The 22282-nt window shown below is 44.5% G+C and overlaps 1 protein-coding gene across 2 annotated transcripts in view; it reads right to left on the reverse strand.

Moving 5' to 3' along the window:
• Positions 1 to 785: 785 nt before the first annotated feature.
• The window catches only part of CFAP300 (cilia and flagella associated protein 300), a 22848-nt gene continuing 1351 nt past the window's right edge, over positions 786 to 22282 (reverse strand). Inside the window, exons 3-7 of one of the 2 annotated variants that reach the window (XM_044919402.1) lie at positions 16601 to 16676; positions 11195 to 11361; positions 7755 to 7927; positions 2298 to 2364; positions 786 to 1453 (exon numbers count right to left, since the gene is read on the reverse strand). In XM_044919402.1, coding sequence (XP_044775337.1) covers positions 1325 to 1453; positions 2298 to 2364; positions 7755 to 7927; positions 11195 to 11361; positions 16601 to 16676 — 612 coding nt within the window. In that variant the 3' untranslated portion in view covers positions 786 to 1324. The remainder of the gene's footprint in view (positions 1454 to 2297; positions 2365 to 7754; positions 7928 to 11194; positions 11362 to 16600; positions 16677 to 22282) is intronic. The other variant, XM_044919403.1, reaches the window with a different exon arrangement.

Raw genomic sequence — 22282 nt, forward strand, 5'->3', positions numbered from 1 at the left:
CCCAAAGAAACAGCACAGGCCTTGCACAGAGCTGATACTCAAAAGAACTGTTGCTTGGCCAGCTGATCGATTAGGAGAGAGTCCCCAGGGTCTGTGCGGTACGCAGCAGGGCTCGTGCGACGTTTGAGTTCCTAATTTTACGTTTCTTATACGGTTTAAAAAGTACCTACAGATATTGGGAACATATCTGGAAAATATTCATTCAACAAATACTTAATGTGCCGAGCACTGTATTAGAAGTGAGACAAACTGTCCTGAGCTCTATACCCCAATTGCCAACTGCTTTCCAGATAAATCCATGGGGACAAATCCCAGATTGTCATTCCTATTCTTACAACACAGAAACATATTCCAAACTTGCCTCTCCTCAAAGTCTCAGCATTTCTTGCCTGCTCTTTATCCCCTTTGGGATGCATGTCCATCATTTCTTTCTTCCTCCCTCCCTCCCTCTCTCTTTCTTTCTTTCAAGATTTTATTTTTAAGGATTCTCTACCCACAACGTGGGGCTCAAGCCCACAGCCCTGAAATCAAGAGTCTCATGCTCCACAGACTGAGGCGGGCAGACACCCCCAGTCGTTTTTTCCACTCAAGATTTTAAGTCACACATTCATTCTACGAACGTAATGAGGACGCAGGAGCATGTAACGTAAGGCACCTGCTCTCTACCTGTCTGCCAACCTAATACCATCAGGACAACTCTCTCTGTGCATGTGCAGCTCCTCTCTTAGCTAGCGGACAACCGCAGTTTTAATTTATTATGTGATAAAAGAGTTTACGATTACTTTCAGAACATTACTGTTTTATTGAGGATTTTAAGTGGAACAAATGAAGCAAAGGAATTGTTACGCACTTTGCAGCCCTAGAGACGTAAATCTTTATGCAATGAAGAAATGTAATGAAATGAAACTCAAATTTGAAAAGCGAACAGTTCATATTAATGATCAATAGAGTGATGTTCAGTTTTCTGCCACAATTTCAACCCAGAATTAATTAGCTTCTAAAATAAAACACATGGAAAATCGAGGGCTTGCTTAAATCTTAATGCAACAAATATGAACTAGATTTTTAATTCTTTGTAACTTTCTGCAAAAATTCCAAGACTGTTCTGGTGTAGATTGTGTTCGGGATGGAATTTGGTCCTCATGTTACTATTCCAGATACATTTAAAGAAAGGCATCTTGGTACTTGTCTCCTTCTGCTCCAAGCAGTTTCTCTATATTTTACTTGAATTGACTTGCAAAGTAAATGTTTACCTATAACTTGGCATTAAAATTAAAAATTGGTAAATAAAACAGTATTAAAATAGATAACCTGAAAGAACCTGTTAAGACATTTCCCCCACACCGTAAGAGTGGTATAAAACATGAACATGACGCTTGATCGGATCCACAATGAAGTAAGAAAATGTCTGTTCGTGACTCTCTGTCGAAGGGTAGCACACACCAGCGCCATCCTGAAAGAAAAAAGCTACATTATAGATTATTTAGTCTACGACGACATTTAAGTCATCAACAACATATTTAACTATCATATATTTTCTGTTAAAATGTCATGAAACATACATCAAATCTTTGACAGTAAATTGGTAATTAACGGATATTTTAAAATATCTTTTGACAGCACAGTCAACTGTACAAACCCACATAATTCCTGACCTTAAGGAATTTATAGTCCAAAAGGAATGCTTATCTTTTGAAAAAGTGTTTTTAAAGTGCTACTATTGCAAAAATTGTTATTTTGCAATTTTCTTCTATCTTTGCTTTCTTTTAGAATGTGGCCCTTACCTATTACGAGGTAGGTTTCTCTTGTTTGTCAGCAGAAAGTGCCCTAGCCCCACACGGTAGCTGATACACAATAGATGTTCAGTAATATTTGTTAAGTGACTGAATAAAGATACTTAGAAATTGCTTCAAATGTGCGAATAATCTTTGTATGACCCTAGAATTCAAGCAACTTATTCTGTGATGTAAAGCCATTTATGGTGTTCTTACTTGTTTGCCGTATACATTATGGCTTGGCAGACTAGAGAACCGTGTCCTACTCCATCCAAGTCACAGATTCAGGTCTTAAATACGTGAGAACTACTATTAGACACGGACAACAGAAAGGAGGGGGAGAAGTTTGGGTGACTCTCCGAATAAAGCCATACCTTATCAACTTTTACTTTTAGCAAAGAACTAAATACCATCATCTTTTCTCCTAGCCATAACCTTGAACTGGTTGCTCACTGAGTTGTAACAGCCCTCTGAATAACAAGGGATTAAACTGATCGGTTGTGAATCCCCCTCCGCACTTACATATGCTGTGACTTTAAAGACGGAAGAAGTAATTTGTATTTTCTTGGTCTGAGGATTCTTTCGAACACTAAAATAGGGGGAAAGGGACACATTTTAAATACAGCAAGCACTGGCATAATACATTTAAAATACTGATCCCCTTTACTATTCAGGTGTTCTTGTTCATATATAACAGAAATAGATCATGTCCACCTAGACTGATCACCCAGCCGAACGGCAGAACATGGACCTGGGCAGTCAGAGGCTTTGTGCTCCGATGAGACAATTACTGGAAAAAGAGTAGCTGGTAAGAGTCGGGCTGGAGTGTAGACAGACTGGAGTGTAGACAGCAGGTACAAGCATGTGAACTACAGGCTTCAACCAACTCAGCTCACAGGCCAGTTCGGCCCCTGAGTGAGCGCTGCACTTTGGGCAACATCAGCCTTCCTGGACATCAGTTTTCTCCCATGCAACACAGGCATTGTCTGAGAACCGAGTGGGAGAAGGCCTAAGAAAACTGTTTATTAAATTATGGATTGTTAAATTCTGTCACATGACAATCGTTTTCTCTCAGTCACTCTCCCCACAGAAGACTGCCTGTGACCTGTGTAGTGGGTTGGGTGCGCTGGGACGCGGGGGTTGAGCCGCAGAGAGAGACTGAGACCCATGATCTTTGTGAGGCTTTACAATCTGCCAGACGCCCTTGTATCCTGGACCCCGTCTGAAGACCACACAGTCAGGGAGCTTGGTTGGCACTATTTTACCGAGTTTACAGACAACAGAACCAGAGAAGTTAAGCAAGATCTTTAAGACACTCAGACTACGGGTGGTATTTCTGGGAGCAGAGTCAGGTGACACGGCGTGCGGTTCCTTCCCCGCGCTCGCTAACACACAGCTCCAAGGCACTCCGCAGGTGGGATGCGTGTAGGTGACATTTAACGGAAGATATCCATCTTCTTCACTTTATAGGCCCAGGTACTGCTTCTCCTTCCCTATGTGTGAAGAGTTAACGGGGAGGGAGAGAAGAGGAGAAGGAAGGGGGAGCGTGCTGAGCGCGAGTGTGCGTGAGTGTATGTGAGCTTGTGCTCCTACTGGTGGCCAGACCTACGTCATTTCAGGGTTCAAAGTTCTTAGGCAGTTTTTATCTTTAAAACATTCCACTCAAATTTAAACCCAGAAATCATGTAATTAAATTAATTTCTGTATATCTCTATGACATGGATTGAGGTCACTTTCTTTTAATTAGGCTCCACGCCCAGCGCAGAGCCTCACATGGGGCTTAAACTGACGATCCTGAGAGCAAGACCGGAGTGGAGATTGAGAGTTCAACACTCAACCAACTGAGCCAGCCAGGTGCCCCAAGGTCATTTTATTTCTCAAATGCTTAACGTGTACTGCTTAAAAACTGAAGACTACACTTAAAATTCTGTGCTTATGCAAGGGATGACTGTAACCATTACATATAAAACACGTACACTGTACGCACTTATATGACACCCTGATCAAAACACAAACCTGCCTACGGTCATAACTGATTTGAAGTCCTGATCTGGAGGTGGTTATAGGGGTCCAGACATATAAAAATTCACTACACTATAGATACACTAGGATTTGTTCACTTTACTGTATGTAAATAAGCCCAGTTAAAAAAATTACCAAAAAACCCCAAACAAACCGTTATAAAAGTTTGTGCTTATCAAATAAACTCAGAAGAAAATTCAGTATTTAACAATAACTCAAAGATACCAACATGCACTGTAAGCGTGTTACTTAAAAAAAGGAACTACCGTTGAAAGTTATTAGAAGTTGGTTCCTACTAGAAATAAACCATATGACCCCATTTTATTACCTCTGATCCTGTATTACTCTTACTTTAAAGTAGCTCTCAGACAATTTCTTATTTTTTCATAGATCAAGTAGAGTGTCGCCTGTCCGGTATCTCCTAACCAACTACAAGAGGAAAGACAGGGCGGGGGAACTGGCTCGAGCTCTAGGCTATACTAACTACCAACAGCAGACCCGCCTCAGACCGCGGCGCTCACGGCTCACTCCAGATAACTGAGGCTTTCAAGTGTGAGAACCTAATTTCCGTAGAGTTCTTTTTAAAAGTGTGAGTAGACTACTGGTTGAGAAGTAAAATCATGAACAGTTTCTTAAAATCCCCTGTGCTGATTTCTGAGGCTCGATCCGATATTGACTCCAAGCAAGTTTCACGGACCATTCTAGATAACTCTGCTCATTTTAAGAAATAAGAATCCACTGCTTGATTAGCGTCTGAAGCCATAATCTAAGCCTCTCAGCTAAAATCATAAAATTTCACATCTGGGGCAGATATGCAGTTTGGAAAACCTCCCCAAAAACTCTGACAAGAGCATGTGTTTAATATTGGAAGCAGAAAAGACAAAGGCACCATTAGTAACTACGCAATTATTTCTGCATCAACATTTCTGAAATGTAACCAAACAACTGGTCATCTACTCTCTAATGAAATGGTTCTGAACTACCACCATATTATTTGAAAGACCATAATCCTTGAAAAGAAGGCATTTTCCAGAACATTTACAGAGTGTTATTTTACAGGACTCGTAATAACGGATGAGGGAAAAACCATCTTAAGAATGTTTTTACCCTTCTGTGTGAGCCGGAGACCGCGAACACCCAGCTCTGCAGTGTGCACAGACAAACGGGACGGGCGTTTCCGGAGGGGCCTGCTGAGGACGCTTCTCCGCAGGGGCGGGTGAGGTCATGCAAGCAGCTACCCCGCGTACAGTTAGAAAGATAGCAGATGATTGTCTAAAAACTGTGGAAACACCCAAAATTCAAGGGAAGGAACAGGAGAAAACGATATCCTTCTTGGTTAATTCGGCTTGCCCAAATGACTTGTTTGGACATGTGGCTCAGGATTCTGAAAAACTACTGACAACACTCGGAGTTCCCACATCCCTCGATAAGAGCTGTATCGATCCACCCTATAGCCTCACCTTAACCAAATCAGATCACATCTGACCCGAATCAACATGACTCAAGTTAGAAAGGCCACAGGCAGAGCAAGTGATAAGCAAACCAACAGAGCTCTGAAGGGACTGGGATCACTTAATCCACTCAGCTGCCTTGTGGACACTTAACGCCATCTTTTTTTTTTTTTTTTTTTAAAGATTTTATTTATTTATTTGACAGAGAGAGAGAGCGAGACAGGGAACAAAAGCAGGGGGAGTGGGAGAGGGAGAAGCAGGCTTCCCGCGGAGCAGGGAGCCCGATGCGGGGCTCGATCCCAGGACCCTGGGATCATGACCTGAGCCGAAGGCAGACGCTTAACGACTGAGCCACCCAGGCACCCCCACTTAACGCCATCTTAAGCAAATATTTATTCCAATCTTAATTTTCTACCAAAGTTGCGTTGGGAAGACAATTCCACACCTCCTCATTCAGCAACGAAATTCATAAGCATGCTTAAACTTGGATCATCAAGAGAAATATTTAGGGGTTCTCAAGTAAGAGTGACTCTGTAATTGTGACTTGTGACGCGTCTCCCCTTGCGGGGGACAGACTGCTCTTCTGTCCACGGGCCTTGGGGACCCCATCCCATCAAAACTTCCCTAACTGCTCACAGCCACCCTGACAATCTCCCCTTTTGAACTTCTGGGGCATTTATTACAGTATCAAGAGCTGCAAACATTTGCCTATACAAAATTGAACATGTGATTTCATAAAATTTTTACTTATAAAAGATTTTAAACAATTCCTTTAGGATATGTTAGTTTCTTATAATCTCCTTAACGTCAAGGACTGTCTGATGCCCCTCTTGTCGTCTCTCTGGAGCCTGGCTCTGTGCACAAAATTAACACCTGCTGGTTGCCTGATAAAGTGATTCTGTGGACACGATTCCTATTCTTTCCGTAAGATGCCCTGTGCTTTGACTCCTCATTTTACGAGTGGCCGTCACCCCCGGAGCTGTATTTTTTCTTAGCACCCAAGGAGTGTAGGAGTCACGGGTGAGAATCCAGGGAAGGGACGCTGGGAAAAGTGTCAGTTCCTCAAGGTTTAGGTTCTGAAGTTATTTCTATTTCAAACACCTCCAGCAGAATCCCCTCCTCCACCGCACAAGGTGGTGAGGAATTCCTCAGGTTCATGTGGCCAGGGAAGCAGAGCACCCTGCGGAGGCAGCGGCGTGTGTGCGAGCCTGTGTGCGTGTGCGTGCATGCGCATGTGTCTGCGAGCCCTGTGCGTGTGCGTGCGTGTGCGCATGTGTGCGCGCGCGAGCCTGTGTGCGTGCGTGTGTACGCCTGTGCACGCACACGCGTGTGCGCGTGCACGCCTGTGTGTGCGCGCGTGCATGTGTGTGTACTCCTGTGTGCGCGTGCACGCGTGTGTGCGCGCGAGACTTGTGTGCATGCACGCGTCTGTGCGTGCACACGCGTGTGCGCGCACGCGTGTGCACGCCTGTGTGCGCGCACGTGTGTGCGTGCGAGACGTGTGTGCGCGTGCATGTGTGCACGCCTGTGTGTGCGCACGCGTGTGCGTGTGTGCGTGCGCGTGCACGCGCGCGCAGGACGAGGCACGCCCAGGGGACACTACAGGCTGTTCCAGAAGCAAGCTCCAAAGTTTTCATGAGCTGCAAATGATAAGGACAGAACATTTGGAAAGTATGTGTATGTTTTTCTGGAGTCTGTTTCTAACAAAGCTCTTTCCACCATCTTTGTGTATTGACACAATTTTTCACAAAAATCAGAGGCATTAAATTAAAATTTTTTTGTTTTTAAAACCGTATTGAAACAACAAATAAGATAACTAAATCATGTATTTTGTTGTGCAGCTGTAGGCACACAGAGTAGAAATGAGAACTGAAGTGAGTATAAGCAACAATCAAGAGTCCAAAGAGAAGCTAATTCTGTTTTCCTATTAAAGTACAATTTTGTAACTAAACCCTGGGACCCTTTGCTTTCCCCGTTCCCATCGCTTTAGCCTGTAAAGGTGAACCAGTATCTGCATCACTGAAAACCCAACCCAGTGAAAGTATAAACAAATGATTTATGAAGTTTTTAACCCAATCTAATCTTCAAAAAGAAAAAAAAAAAAAACCCTAGTGGAATCCCTAAAACAAACTGGGATTTGGGATTAATTTGGAAAGGTAAAGATTACGCCCAGGTGAAAATTCTTCCATCTCCTTAAACAAAGGTGATACTTTACTGTTAGTCCAGCAAATTCACACCCGCCGAGGGACCTCGCGCACAGGCCTGGGGGAAGGCACTGTGGGGCGGGCCCCCGGCCCGTCTCCGGGCAAGTAGGGACGGGGGTCCTGGGGGCCGCGCTCTGAGCGCCCTGGCCTGGGAGGGTGGGGCGGCTGTGAGAAGGGGCCGGGCCGCCGTGCTCACACACTTGGGGGGCTAACAGGACCACAGCAGACGCATGCAGTCCCGCACACACGGACAGCACGCTCCAGGAGCCAGAGACGTCCCTGCCGGGGTCTGGCCACATTACCTCACTAGATCTTTGTAGAGAAGCTTCGTGGTTTCCAAATATGGGTGAAGCACATCTTCATACTGACAAAGGGCTCCACCGAGGCAAAGATGTTTGAAAAGACAGAACAGAAACTCTTCTCTATCAGGTTGGCTGAATACTTCATACTTTTCTGAGTCTTCCACGAGCAACATCTACGGACAATGATAAAATTCACCTTAATGTAACATGATTTGAGGTTCTAATTTTTGTTTTCAAAAGTTTCAATTTATTTATTTACATATAATCTAGGACCTATTTTAAGAACCCGTCCTGGACAACTGGAAGGAGTGATCTGCGAGACTGGCTCTCATTTTCCCTCCAGTTTCTCACGAGATACTGAGGTTCAGTGGAAGGGATAAACCTAAATCTAAGCCTTCTCTTCTTCCTCTCTGCACCTTTGTACTAGTTTCTATCTTTAGTCCTTGAGCTACTGCAATCTTAGCGTGGAGTCACCGGAAATCTTGTGGGCAAACAAGGAGCAGTAAATAAATGGAGAAACCTCTCCATCCTTAAGGCCTACCGCCTTCGCTTCAATCCAGAGGCCACCCCAGTGGGGCGTCCTAATCCGCCCTGAGCGTGTGCATGGCCTCCCCGCCCCGCTCACTCTGTCGTGGACTCCAGGCCCCTTCTTCCTACACACCACCAGTCTACACTGGCTCTTGCTCTCTGGAGACCCAACCAGCTCCTTCAGAAAAGAATGGGACTGGGTCTGACGTGGGCGATTTTCTCATACAATGGGGTGTTACACACAACTAACTAGTTTGTTGATCATGGCAGCTATGAACAAGGGGATGAGTGTATGCTATAACATCCGTTTCTTTTATCGAATTGTCTACACCCCTATCTCAAATGAATATTCACCACAAGGTCACCAGACAAGAGGCATTTAAAAAAAACAATCAACTCTGTGGTGTTGTCCCAGTGCGTGTCCCCTGGATGCACCACCTGCCCCGTGCTCACCCCCCCCCCCCACCGCCTGGGGGGAGGAAATAATGTGAGTTTGCAGCTACCTAACGATCTGGCTCAATACTAAAGCTCTCAGGAATGACGAATTAACACGTTCCTACGCGAGCACTCTCGCTACTGAACTGATTAGGCCGTGCAATGTAAAGCTTACAGGAATGCAAGTATTTGGGGAATAAAGGTGAGAACAGTCCGCGTGGCTCTCCGTCTCCCGGCGCGCACACAGCTGGGTGGCGGCCGGGCCCTCCGAGAGCAGGTCCGGACGCTGCATGAGTCAGACTGTGCGCAGCAGTCAGGAAGGAGGTCACTGTCCGCCCGTACCGGACACAGTCGGTGCTGCTCAGGCTAACGCTGGACGGCTTCCATTCCTTTTCTTCAGCCAGAGAGCGACCAAGTTAAACCCTTCCCCACTACTGCAGAGTGGCAAAGAACCCAAGAGCAAGGCCGGGAGGCAGCACGCAGGGAAACAGAGCCCAGCACGTCCTGAACACAAGTGCTGCTCACGGAAGTAACGAAGACAGATCTGCAGAGCAGGGAGAGCACGCTGGCCTCCCGGGACGTCGGCTGCCCAGGCTCTCCGTCCCAGCGATGGCGAGCTCCCTGGGGCCAGGGCCAAGGGCCTCGCGACCAAGGGGCGCGTGTGTGGGCAGAGGGCCGTGACAGAGACATGAGCGATGTCAGCAGGGCCCAAAGGAAGGGGAGCCAGACTAGACCAGAGACGCTTCTTAAAGGTGAATTTCCCACCCTTGGTAAGGAAGAGTAGAAATTAGTGTCAGATTCTCACTCTGCAGCACTTGCATTATCGTCTGTTATAGATTATACCTCACTACGGAGCAACTAAATACAGTCTCTTCAGTTGTGTGTTTACTTGTTCTCAATGACTTAATTTTATTTTCTTCTTCAACTAAGAGTTCTCCTAGGTGTTCTCCTAGTGTAGGTGAACGCACACACTGGCTGGATGCCCCCTGGTCTCCGACAGACAGAACTGTGTGTGCAGAACGCTAGAGTGGTGACTTCCCTAGTTCATGCCCATCTGGATTTGCAAGAAATTAGACTTCGACTTCCCTCTCTCTTAGGGTAGAATAATGTTAGTAATCAGTAGTCATTCATATTCCTGGAACCTTACTAAGCGCCAGGCATTGAGCTACATAATTCTTACATCATCCCTACTTTACAGATGAAGAGAGAGGTCAAGTATCACAGTTATTAAGTGGCAGAGCCTGGATTTGAACCTATGTCTATTTGATACCAAAGCCCTGTGCCTGGGTGGCTCAGCCAGTTAACCTGCAGGTCATGATCCCTGCTCGGCGGGGAGCCTGCTTCTCCCTCTCCCTCTGATCCTCCTTCCCCTGCTTGTGCTCTCTCTCTCTCAAGTAAACCAATAAAATCTTTATTAAAAAAGGCCCTAATTTTTAACCACTTTGTAAACAGTCTTTCTTCATAATTAAAACAATGATAATAATAATACATTTCAACATTTCGTATTTTTAAAAAGTGCATTTAAATGCTTTCTCAACTCATTATCTCAACAATTTCAGAAAGAAGGTAGAATGGGCATTATTTTTTTGTTTTTTATTTATTTAAGTAACCTCTATACCCAACGTGGAGCTCAAACTCATGACCCTGAGATCAAGAGTTGCACGCTCTTCTTACTGAGCCAGTCAGGTACCCCAAACGGGCATTTTTTAAAAGGTTTATTTATGGGGTGGGGGAGAGGCAGAGGGAGAGGGAGAGAGAATCCCAAGCAGACTCTGCATTGAGTGTGGAGCCCGAGGCGGGGCTTGATCTCACAACCCTGAGATGACGACCTGAGCTGAAACCAAGAGTTAGATGCTTAACCAACTGAGCCACCCAGGCGCCCTGCCTACCCCACCCCCCCATAGGCATTTTAATCTCTATGTTGTGCAGATAAGATCTTGGGGCTCTAAATATTGAGTGATTTGTCTAAATTTATTATCTTATAAATAATAACTCAGGAATTAGGTAAATAATGTGTCTTCTGGTTCAAGTTCAATATACCTCTCACTAGAACAAAAATGAGTTAATCCAATTGCTTTTTTGATCTCAGCAGTGAGATGAAAAGATTTTTACTACAGGGATGTTTTTATATATTCACTGGCTATGTTAGGAGCCCCATATTGAAGAAAAACCGCCATCAGCTGAGCAGGTGGGGACTTCTCCAGTCCAGCAGCGCTGCCATTCTGGGCCAGATAACTGCATTGTGGGGGCCGTCCCGCACACTGCGCGGAGCGTCTGGCTGGAAACTGAAATACACGAATAACTAAGTTGAGAGTAAAAGTCCCATCCAAGAAAAAATCTACCAATGTAATGACTATTGCTGATCATTATTCACTGATAAGAGGTATTTTATGTATTTTAGGCAGGCAAAAGTTTTTGACATTAAGCATTTCCCAAAATAAAATTCTATTAGTGAAATTTTAAAAATCTGTACTTACTTTTCGTAACTCATCAGAAATAGGAAAGGGATCACAAAAAGAATCTAAGCATTTAACAATATGTCCATTGTCTCGTACAATATCTTCATCATGCAACCGGTTAAAAAATGACATTGAAAGCTGTGTACAAGGAACATTTATAGCTTCAATTTTTTTCACTTCAGTTCCTGAAAAAAATTATTTTACAGAGATATAAAAATTAACTTACTATTCTCAATTATTTCCAAAATAAATATCACCACACAGAGATTCTAGTAGCCAAGTAAGACATATATCTTGATATATTTAAAAGACACATCAGTGTAGGGATTTTATTGTTATTATTTTGCAGTTTATTTTTATTAATCATTAAAAGTCTGAAACAAAATTTCACACTTTCAGGCCAAGATGAGGGATATGTAAATTAGGAAATGCCTGAAAATGAGATACGTGTTTTGTGTAGGTGTTCTTACATCAGTTTTTTTTTTTTTTAAAAGATTTTATTCATTTATTTGAGAGAGAGAATGAGACAGAGAGTTCATGAGGGTCAGAGGGAGAAGCAGACTCCCTGCTGAGCAGGGGCCCGATGCGGGACTCGATCCCGGGACTCCAGGATCATGACCTGAGCCGAAGGCAGTCGCTTAACCGACTGAGCCACCCAGGCGCCCCGTCAGTTTTAATCCGTATGTCAGAAGTGCCCTGTAAAAGCATAGGAACCAGTTTGTGAAACGATTTTGGATTTGTATTACGTTCCATGCCTTATAATTCGTATTACAAAAACTTTAATTAGTGTAAGTAATGGGTATTTCTAAAGTCCTGAGGATGTCTTGAAAATTTTTCTCTCCATTTAAAAATTTCTCCCTTGTGATCTCATTTACAGCGTCTATTATGAAAAATAGCTTTTCCAGGTCAAGGTAAGCTTGCAAACAGGCCCTAATCAAGTTATCACAAGTCTGGAATTAGAGAAATCTGTAAGCACAGTGTTTGGCCTATTCTCCTCTTATAGCTGCAGTTCTAACCCTCCACACCTTCCGGCACCCCAAACCAATTTCCTGAATGCGTCCTGTAGGAACGGAGTTTCCATTAGTAGAAGCTCTTCTAAATTACAGAAAGACACAAAGACTAAAATGAGTATTTTTATTGCTGCCTCGATGAATCAATTTCTTTTATGTGCGCGCACACACACTCACACACACACGCACACGGGCTCACACTTGCACACACATACTCACACACGCGCGCGTGCTCTCAGCTATAAGGAAGGGGTGGTGTTCTTTGCAGGTTCTCCCTAGAACAGCACACCCAGGTGGGGGAGCCCTTGGTCTTCCCTCTCCTGACACATCTGCTTCATCTCTGACGTGAGGAGGAGCTCGAGCTTGAGGGGTAACACTGGCGATTATTTGCACTTCCTCCTCCTGGCTGTCCACCCGGAGTCCGGCTAGGACCTGCTGCTCTCGTTCTGCTCCTGAGCTGGGCTTGTGTGAGGCACGACGGGTGTCTGGAGACGGGAACTGTGTCTGAGCAGGAGCAGCACAGATGCACACGGTCTTCAGAGATGGGCTGGTGGCCCCCGGAGGCGGGCTGACATTGCGCAACATGCCACGTTCATAAATCTACCCTAGCTCCCATGCGGCGAGTGGTAGGAGGGTTTGGATGGTGAGGAAAAGGTAATTAAATTCAAACCACTTAATAGGAGGCATAGAAATAGCATTTGCTATGGACTAAATTATGTCCCTCCAAAATTAATATATTGAAGTGCTAACCCCCAAATGTAATGGTATTTTGAGATGGGGGCTTTGGGTGGGGTCATGGCTTCACCAAATGAATTTTGAAGGGATACAATTCAGTCCAAAGCATTGTGCCTCTGCCCCCAGCCCAATTCATGTCCTTTTTACATGCAAAATGCACTTATCTTATCCTAACAGCCCCCAAAGTCGTACCTCATTCTAGCATCAACCCTAAAGTCTAGAGTCCAAAGTCTCACCTACATATCACCTCAATCAGATATGGGTGAGACTGGAGGTTCAGTTCGTCCTGGGGCAAAATTCCTCTCTGGCTATGAACCTGGTAAACCAGACAAGTTACATGCTTCCAAAATACACTGGGGAGACAAGGAACAGACATTTCCATTCCAAAAGCGGGAAGCAGAAAAAAAAAAAAAAAAAAAAAGGGTGATGGTCCTAAGCAAGCCTGAAACCTGGCAAGGGAAATTTCATGAGATTTTAAGCCTCAAGAATACTCCTCTTTGGTTCAGTGCTCTGCCTTCCCGACCCGCTGGGGATGGTGGCCCAGCCTTTAAGATGCTCCCCCTCCGTGTGTTCCTGAAACTGAGGTGCGGCCCTGAGGACCCGAGTTGCCTTTCAGCCTTTCTCTGCTCCTGAAGAACGGCTGTGTCTGCAGCCAAATGGCTCTCTGGTCTGGTCCTGTAGGATCTATGATCCGTTCCCTGTAGTTCAAACTGGCAGGGTCTTTCCGGGCACAATCCCACCTCAGTCCTGGGTTTCTGTTGAAGTGGCTGGGCAAGCCTGAGTTATGTGCCTTCTCTCTGTATCACACGGTTGCTCAGCCACATTTGTTCTCTTCAGATGAATCTTTCTCGTTTTTTTGTTGTTGTTTTGTTTTTACAATATGAAAAGGCTGAGAATATTCCAAATCTTCAAGCTCCGGTTCCTCCTTAACAATTCCTTCTTCAATCCATCTCTTTCCTTTCTTACTTAATTATAAACACCCAGGAAGAACCCGGCGGCTCCTGCAATACTTGGCTTAGAGATCTCTCAGCTAAACATACAATTTTATCCCTTGCAAATTCTACCTTCCACAAAGCACTACATCATCATTCAGCCGAGGTCTCTGCCATTTTATGGACTGTCTTTCCTCAGTTTCTGCTAACAAGGTCCTCATTTCTGTATGAGACCTCACTAGAATCAAGCTTCCCATCCATATATCTGGGCTGGGATGCACTCAAAACTCTGCCCACCGATACCCATCGCATAGTTTCGAAGCCACTTCCCCCTCTCCCGGCAATCTGCAGTAGTCTACTTAGGCTGCTATCACAAAACACCAGAGTCTGGCTGGTTTAAACAACAGACATGGATTTCTCACAGTTCTGCAGGCTGGGAAGTCCGAGACCGCGGGGCCGGCTGTTCTGGTTCCTGGTGAAGGCACTCTTCCTGACTCGCACATGGCTGGGAGCTCTGCTCTCTCTTTCTCTTGTTCTAAGGGCACTAATCCTGTCCTGAGGGCCCCTCACGATGTCATCTAAACCTAATTATCTCCCAAAGGCCTCACCTCCAAACACTCTAACATTGGGGGTTAAAGCTTCAATACAAGAATTTGGGGGGGACATAATTCAGTCCATAGCACATGCTAACTGTTATGCAGAAGTACGGTAAACTTACGTCTCCAGCATGTACAAGATATGTACTGCACGGCTAGGATCACATATGAAGTTAAGAACTTATTTTCCCCCCTTGATACTACCATTAAAATACACGGGGGTTTCCTATTTATTTTTTGTTTTTCTGACAGTGCTCGTTTCAATGCTGAAATGGCAGAGGCGGGTAGTGGAGAGGTCCGGGTCTTGAAATCTCAGCTCTGTTGAGCCCGGCCAGCAGTAAAATGGTGCCCATTACTTGGCTCATCAATCTGACTCTTCATCTGTGAAATCGGGATAGATAAGAACGCCTCTCGGAGCTGTTTTGGGAATTAAAGGAGCTAATGACTATAATGCCCCTTAGCTGAGCACAGAGGACACGTCCGTCATGTGTCAGCCCGCAAAGGGCGCGGCGTGTCCGTGTGCAGAGGGCCGTGGCCGTGGCCACCGGTGGAGGGACGCAGCGGCCCAACCGTGGCAGGCCAGGTGCTGGAGCCGGCAGGGACGGAGATGCCCATCGTACTCTTCAAAACGGCTCACCTGCTAAAACAATGCCTGCTCTCTCATGTTTGAAAGCTGTTTATTTTGCTTATAAAGGCCCGAAGAGGAAAAAGCGGGAAGACAGTTGATAATTCAGAGAAAGAAAAGATGGCAAAGGAGATAAAAACGAGCTAGTGGGAGACCCTCACAAACCACTGGAGACATCGGCCTCAGAATCAGAGCGCTAAGTCTGCTGGCGACGTGTCAGAGGACTCGTAACGGAATCTGTCAGGCGCACGTGGAATTTCAGAACCTCTGTCTGCAATACCTTTTCTAAACATCAGGACAAAACTCAGTACTGTTTTACTGTTTTGTGAAGTGTCTACCAATATAGGGGAAGGTTGACTTCTTTTAATGAACCTTATTTTTGTAAAGGAATTGACTGAAGTTACTGCAAACATGTTTTATAAACACTGATATGTGCCTCTGATGACTTCCTCTTGCAGATTTTGAACCGGTGAGTACATTTGCTCAGATAGTTTAACTTTGCAAGTACTCTTAAGATCACACTGTACCAGCTTTTTGCTTTATAAATTTTGCAGTGGCCTTTAGCCTAAAGCAATAAAATGTAACCTACTGATTCTAACATCATGAACTGTTTGTAATCTTATTCTTGACTAATACCTTAAGCAAGTAATTTCTGTGTAAGACTACTAGAATTCCATGAACATGCAATGTACAAATTTACCAAAACCACCCCATCTCATTTAAAATCTACTTATATTTTTCTTGAGCACAAATCCACGTTCCTAACCAGATTTTCCTAAAAGGAAAAATGATGTGTTCTATTGTTAAAACACCTCAATCTAAAATTTGAAATATCACGTTCATGTTTTTGTTTTCAAAATAGCCTTTTCTATTAACTCTGGTTTATTCCTTGACCTGAGAGTTATTTAAGAGATGAGTGTTATTAATTGTTTGGGTATTTTGATGATGTCGATGACGCGGGGCTTGATCCCTGGACCCCGAGATCATGACCTGAGCCGAAATCTAGAGTTGGACACTCAACCGACTTGAGCTGCCCAGGAGCCCCTGGGTGATCTTTAAAACTTCTAGCTATGTTTCATGGTACTATGAAATTATGATGTATATAAGGTTCTCTTTGTGAGAATTTAAGACTCTCTTTCGTGGCTTTATGTATTACTTTAGGAATGCTCCGTGGCGGCTGCCCCGTACCCCCTGGCTGGGCCGTGGCACCCTCCCATCAGTGGAATCTTCCGCGACGCTCTCCTCTTGCCCATCAGCCAGTTTCTGCAGTTCCCCTCGCTGCTCCCTGCATCTAGCGGAGTCCATGGAAGGGATACAAGAAATACTTCCCCAATGAAAGAAAAGAGAGGATGAGGGCTCTCGGGCACCAAGCCAGGACAGGAGCAGGGGCTCCCAGGAGACCCTGATGTGATCCAACCAACCAGGCAGTACTCACAGTGTGGATGTGAATAGTGAAAATGCCTGAGCAAAATTTTGTCACAATAATAAAACGGGCATCCGAAAAGATGACAGTAAGTTTTATTTACCTAATGTGGTCCACTGTCCAGAAGAATCTGAAAGTAACTTCAAATTGGGAATAACATTTGGGTCTTTGAAGAAAGCCTAAAATACAAATTTGAGGGGAACCAGTTAGATACTTTATTATAAACAATAGAAAGAATTAACTTTTTTTTTTTTAAAGAGTTTATTTATTTGACAGAGAGACACAGCGAGAGAGGGAACACAAGCAGGGGGAGTGGGAGAGGGAGAAGCAGGCTGCCCGCTGAGCAGGGAGCCTGATGCGGGGCTCGATCCCAGGACCCTGGGATCATGACCTGACCCAAAGGCAGACGCTTAACGACTGAGCCACCCAGGCGCCCCAAGAATTAACTTCTAAAGTAACTATAACAGAATCTCATTTAAGTCAAATTGGGGAAGGAGGACAATTTTAAGTAGGTAAAATGTCTAATACATGTTTTATAAAGAGATGAAGTTTTTGTTAACTTCAAGTTGTTACCTTCAAGTATGAACAACACTGTATGTCCGAGTACGGATACCTTTGGGACTTAATAAATAGAAACTAACGACTTCCAGTGAAAAGCAGGAGGTTATATATTTGGAAATTTTGATTTTCTTCAATCTTCAGTCGTTTACCCAAGTAATTGTTTTAGTAATCGCCACTCCCACTCCCCCGAACTACAGCTCAATCTAAAAGTCATCAGCAACTCAATTCTACCCAAAGGCCACATAGAAAAGTGACAGGTTTGACCTTCTAACCTCATCAGACCATGGCTGCTTCTGACTCTGGACACACTGAGCCTCTTTACTTTCCTTGAGTGGGATGTCCCCTCCTTTCTCACAGACTTTAAACTTACTAATTTCTCCACCTTAAAAAAGAGTCTTTTTTAGTGTCATGCTGGAACCAAGTCAGGATAGCCTGACTGCTAAACTTTCAGGAATCTTTGTTTGCTGGTTTTTAAACTACTGATCTTGATCTAATGCTGATTTAGACGGATGAGTATTTTGATCTAAGGGCAGTAGGAAGATACTACAGAGATTTAAGCAAGGAAAGATGTGATTAGTCCTGTTTTTCACAGTACACTTTGGCAGCAGTATGGAGCGTGAATTGGAGGGCTATTAAGAGAATGGTGCGGAGGGAAGGTACCGCTGAAATCCAGAAAGATCCGTCGCTCACATGAGTCAAGAGGACAGCAAGCAGGGAGGTAGAGAAGGGAATGGATTCAGTGACTCTACAGGAGGAGGGGACAAAGAGAGGAGGAGGAACCACACATGACCCCTGGGATTTTTGCATGAATGTCATTTCCAGGCAGAGTGAATGTTATTTAATGAGAAAGGGAACAGTGAAGAGGACCAGGTGTGCAGGGTGAAGAGTAATAAAATCAGTAAGTATCTGTGAATGCTGACGTTACGCAAGGCAAAAATTCCTCTTTGCATGGCGTTGCTGTCCCAGTGGCGGAGAGATAAAGGTAAACAGGTATCATATACACCCAAATACGAAAAAATTACTTTTCCCTGAAACTACTCCTCAGAAAAAAAAGCAAGTCGCCTTACAACTTTATAAAAGTCTTTCAAACTAAAGAGTGTTTGTGCTATTATCTTAATTTGTATCATATACATTTTGAAAAGAAACATAAGCTGGAATTAACCTCAATTAATACTGGTTTCGAATGCTTTTTAGATGTCTTCTGCAAAAATCAGGAAAAGGGAAATCTATTTCAGATTTAGTAATTATTCCTGGGGGGGGGGAAGAATATCAACCCAATTTTTAGTATCAACTTATAATTGAATTTTACAGGCCACTATAAATGGAAGTAGTCTAAGTGACCTGAAGTGAATTGACCCGGAGCAATGGAAGTAAGTCTTCAAAAGGCCCCTCAAATAAAGCAACATGATAGCTGTTATGTTGTTGGGGTTAATAATACACCAAAAGAATAAAAACAAAAACAAAAACACCCAAAAGCCCTGCCCTAATATATGCAAATGGTTTTGGATTTGTTACAGAATTTCCAGGGAGGCATTAGAAGGCATTATCTCAACTTTAGGGAAGCTGATGTGCTCTGGAAATATAGTGGATGATTCACAAACAGGTCATACTGATAACAAAGACACTGATGTCAAAGTGCATGTAAAGATCAGAATAAACTAGTTTCATAAAATGTGAGAGTGGGAAAAGTATTTCTAAATTAATATATTCTTTTATCTAACATAGAATTTTCAATGTATGTCTATTATACGCCATGCATACGAAATACAAGTAGATATCTGACTCTATCATCTATCCGGCAGATTGCTGGTTTCTGATCCAATATCTGTTCTCTTCGTCCTTAAGGAATCCAGTCTTATTTGGGACAGCAACGTGCTCAGCTCAAAGCCTGCCCTCCTAGTCCCTGTGGCATGAGGCCATGAAGTGTGAGCAGAAGTGTGCTGCAGACCTTGAGAAAGCTCTGTAACTTGCTTCGCTGCACTTTACGTGGAAGAGTCCCCTCCTTATCCTTCGTCCCAGTGGGGAGGATGCCCACACCGCATACCGAGCCCAGAGCTCTCCCTTGAGACTCAAAGCAAGATCTTAGATTCAACAGTCCAGGATACTGGCACTTGGATGCACTTCCAGTTTAGAATGCCTGAAGCTAAACTCATTTTCCTTGTTTATTCTCTCGCATTTTCTGTGGCTTTAACAGCATCATCTACCACTCCGGTCAACTCCATCAGAAACTTGCTCCCCCTACGCGTCCCCCATTGGCCTTACCCTCAGTATCCTATCAGTCTTTGAGTACTGCCTTCCTCCGAAGCATCTCTTCAGGCCACCCCGGAGCTGCTGTCGTAATTCAGAGGGTCCTCTACTGTCTACGGGACAAGCTGCCAGCCCGGTCTCACTGCCGCCCGGACTCAGTCCCCACAACTTACCCTCCACACTTCTGCCGAGGTGACCGCAGTACTGTCAATGTTACTGGCTTCCGGAAAACCTCTCAGCACCTCCTCATTAGCTGGATAAAGCCCAAACTCCTCTACAGGGCACAAAGGTCGAAAGTACCCTCCCATCTCATATTATCCCCCACATTGTCCACCTAACAAACTCCTTCCTATCTTTCAGGGCCAATCTCAAGGAGCTTGTCTTTTGTAAACCCTCCTCTGAGCACCTCAGTCAAAAACCAGACAAAAGAAAGATGGCTTTCTCTTTTGTGCCGCCACAGTGGTTTGTGTACACGGCCTGTTTCACCTGACTTCTCGCTCTGCAGCCCCAGCTTTGGACCCTTTCCCTTTCACTGTGTCTTGTTCATCCGTACGGACCTAGAGACTATGGAAATGCTTGCGGAGGGAATGATTCCTTCCTTCCTTCCATCTATTTACTCCTTCACAAATGAACTTTGGGAACATAATTTGTTTTTAAAATTGAAAGGGAAAATTTTAAATCTGGAATTCTAGTTTTAAATACCGTTTGTTCAGTTATGAGTGTTTGTAGTGGAAATGACATGGAAGTTTGTGTCAAAGGCCCCTGGGTCTTACCATTTGCTGGGTGTTCTTGCACAAATTATTTAACCATTTTGAGCCTCCATTTCCTAAGCTATAAAATGGGGGTCAAAACACCAAATTTACCATATTGTTGTAAAGGTTAGTGACAAATGTCTAAGATGTACTGAAAGCTCAGTCTGGCACACACACTATAGAGAAACTTTGGGGGTGCCTGGGGGGCTTAGTCGGTGAAATGTCTGCCTTCAGCTCAGGTCAGGATCCCAGGGTCCTGGGATGGAGTCTGGTGCTGTGGGGCTCCCTGCGCAGCAGGGAGTCTGCTTTTCCCTCTGCCTCTGCTGCTCGCCCTGCTCGTGCTTGCGCACTCTCCCTCCCTCTCAAATAAATAAAATCTTAAAAAAAAGAGAAAAACGCGTTGTAAAGTAGTATACAAACATTAATAACAATAACATTACTTATTATGAGCCAAGCATTTTGCTATTATATTTCCTTTAATCTTTTTTTTTTTTTTTTTAAGATTTGATTTTTAAGTCATCTCTACACCCAGCATGGGGCTTGAACTCACAGCCCTGATACCAAGAGTCGCACGTTCCACCGACTGAGACAGCCAGGTGCCCCAATTTCCTTTAATCTTCTTAATAATCCATCAGATACTCAGCACTATTTTCATATTCAAAAATACTTCTTACATGCCAAGCACTATGATCATTTTGCAGAACAGTAAACGGAAGCTGAGGAGGTGGTGAAGTGACGCGCCCAGTGTCACAGAGCTCAGCGGTGGTGGAATCTGAACAGACAGCTGGAGGCCAAATCAGGGGAAGATCCAGGTTTCCCACGGCTCTAAGCTTATACAATTTTAGGAACTCTCAGAATACAAAGATGTCTATCTTAGAAAATGTTCAAAAACACATGACTATGGGAACATACAGCTAGATCCCTCAGAGTTCCTTAGAAGGGCCTCTGCAAGTAAGGAGCTTGGCCAGCAAGGAGTCCCGAGGATTCATTAGCTTCAGAGTGGATCCCCCGCTGGACTGCAGTCTGAGCCATTAGGCTCTCTGGCCTCCAAATCAGTTACGTGAGTAAAAATTATGATTTTGTAAGTACACTTCTTTGAACTGAAATATGGGAATATAAACATGAAGATCTTGAAATTTAGGAAAATTTAGAAAAAAATGGCCCGGTATTATGAAAATCTGTTGTGCTTTATGGATAAATCTTGAATCTGTTGAAGAATTCTGTTGAAAAACCCAAATTAATTTTATGCCCTCCAGGAAATTTTTCCTGACACCAATGCCCCTCCATTAGGTGATGTTTCTGTGCCGAAGGCACCTTGTATCCTCCATTGTAGCAATTATTTTATTGTGTTGTAGAGAGGTTTTTTTTTAAGATTTTATTTATTTATTTGACAGAGAGAGACACACCGAGAGAGGGAACACAAGCAGGGGGAGTGGGAGAGGGAGAAGCAGGCTTCCCGCAGAGCAGGGAGCCCGATGCGGGGCTCGATCCCAGGACCCTGGGATCATGACCCGAGCCGAAGGCAGACGCTTAACGACTGAGCCACCCAGGCGCCCCATGTAGAGAGGTTTTTACATTTCTAGCTCCTGTGCCTTGCAAGCTGGGATCAGGTCTCTTCATCTTTTCAACATCCTCCAGCAGGGAAATAGTAAGTATTCAACAAATATTTACTGAATAGATGATTTATGTGAACAATTCTGTAGCACTTTAACTCACCGCTCAAAATCCTGATTAAAAAACTATCAATTTGAAAGCCAACGCTGGTATGAATGAAACATCTAACCATGATAATTCAAGAAATGTCATGTAGTAATGGCATTGTGTTATCTTACTATTATAATACTATCTTCAGGAAAGGGAAAGACATTTGGCCACCTTACCCTCTTTCAAGGGTTGAGAAGTGCCCGTGACCCCCTCCCACCCCAGTTCTGTCCTTGCTGGAACCTCACAAGAGGTTATACTTATTTGGAAAGAGGTTGCACTTGGGCAGGGTGGTCCTTGCTCCTGTGGCCCAGGCTGCACAAAGAGCAAAGCTGCAGGGAGCAGCTGCCCCTGAGGGCAGCGGGCGGGAGGAGGACGGCCCCCAATGACAGCTGGATCCCGCACCTGCCTGAGGAGCTGCTCCTGCTCGCTCTGCGGCCCTCATCCGGCCACCGCGGACTGCAGGCCCCCCTCCTCCCCACGCGCTGTCGGTGCGCTGCTGTGTGCCCACCCGCAGCCCCCCG

The sequence above is a fragment of the Neomonachus schauinslandi genome, chromosome 11, assembly GCF_002201575.2.
Source record: "Neomonachus schauinslandi chromosome 11, ASM220157v2, whole genome shotgun sequence".
Lineage (NCBI taxonomy): Eukaryota > Metazoa > Chordata > Mammalia > Carnivora > Phocidae > Neomonachus > Neomonachus schauinslandi.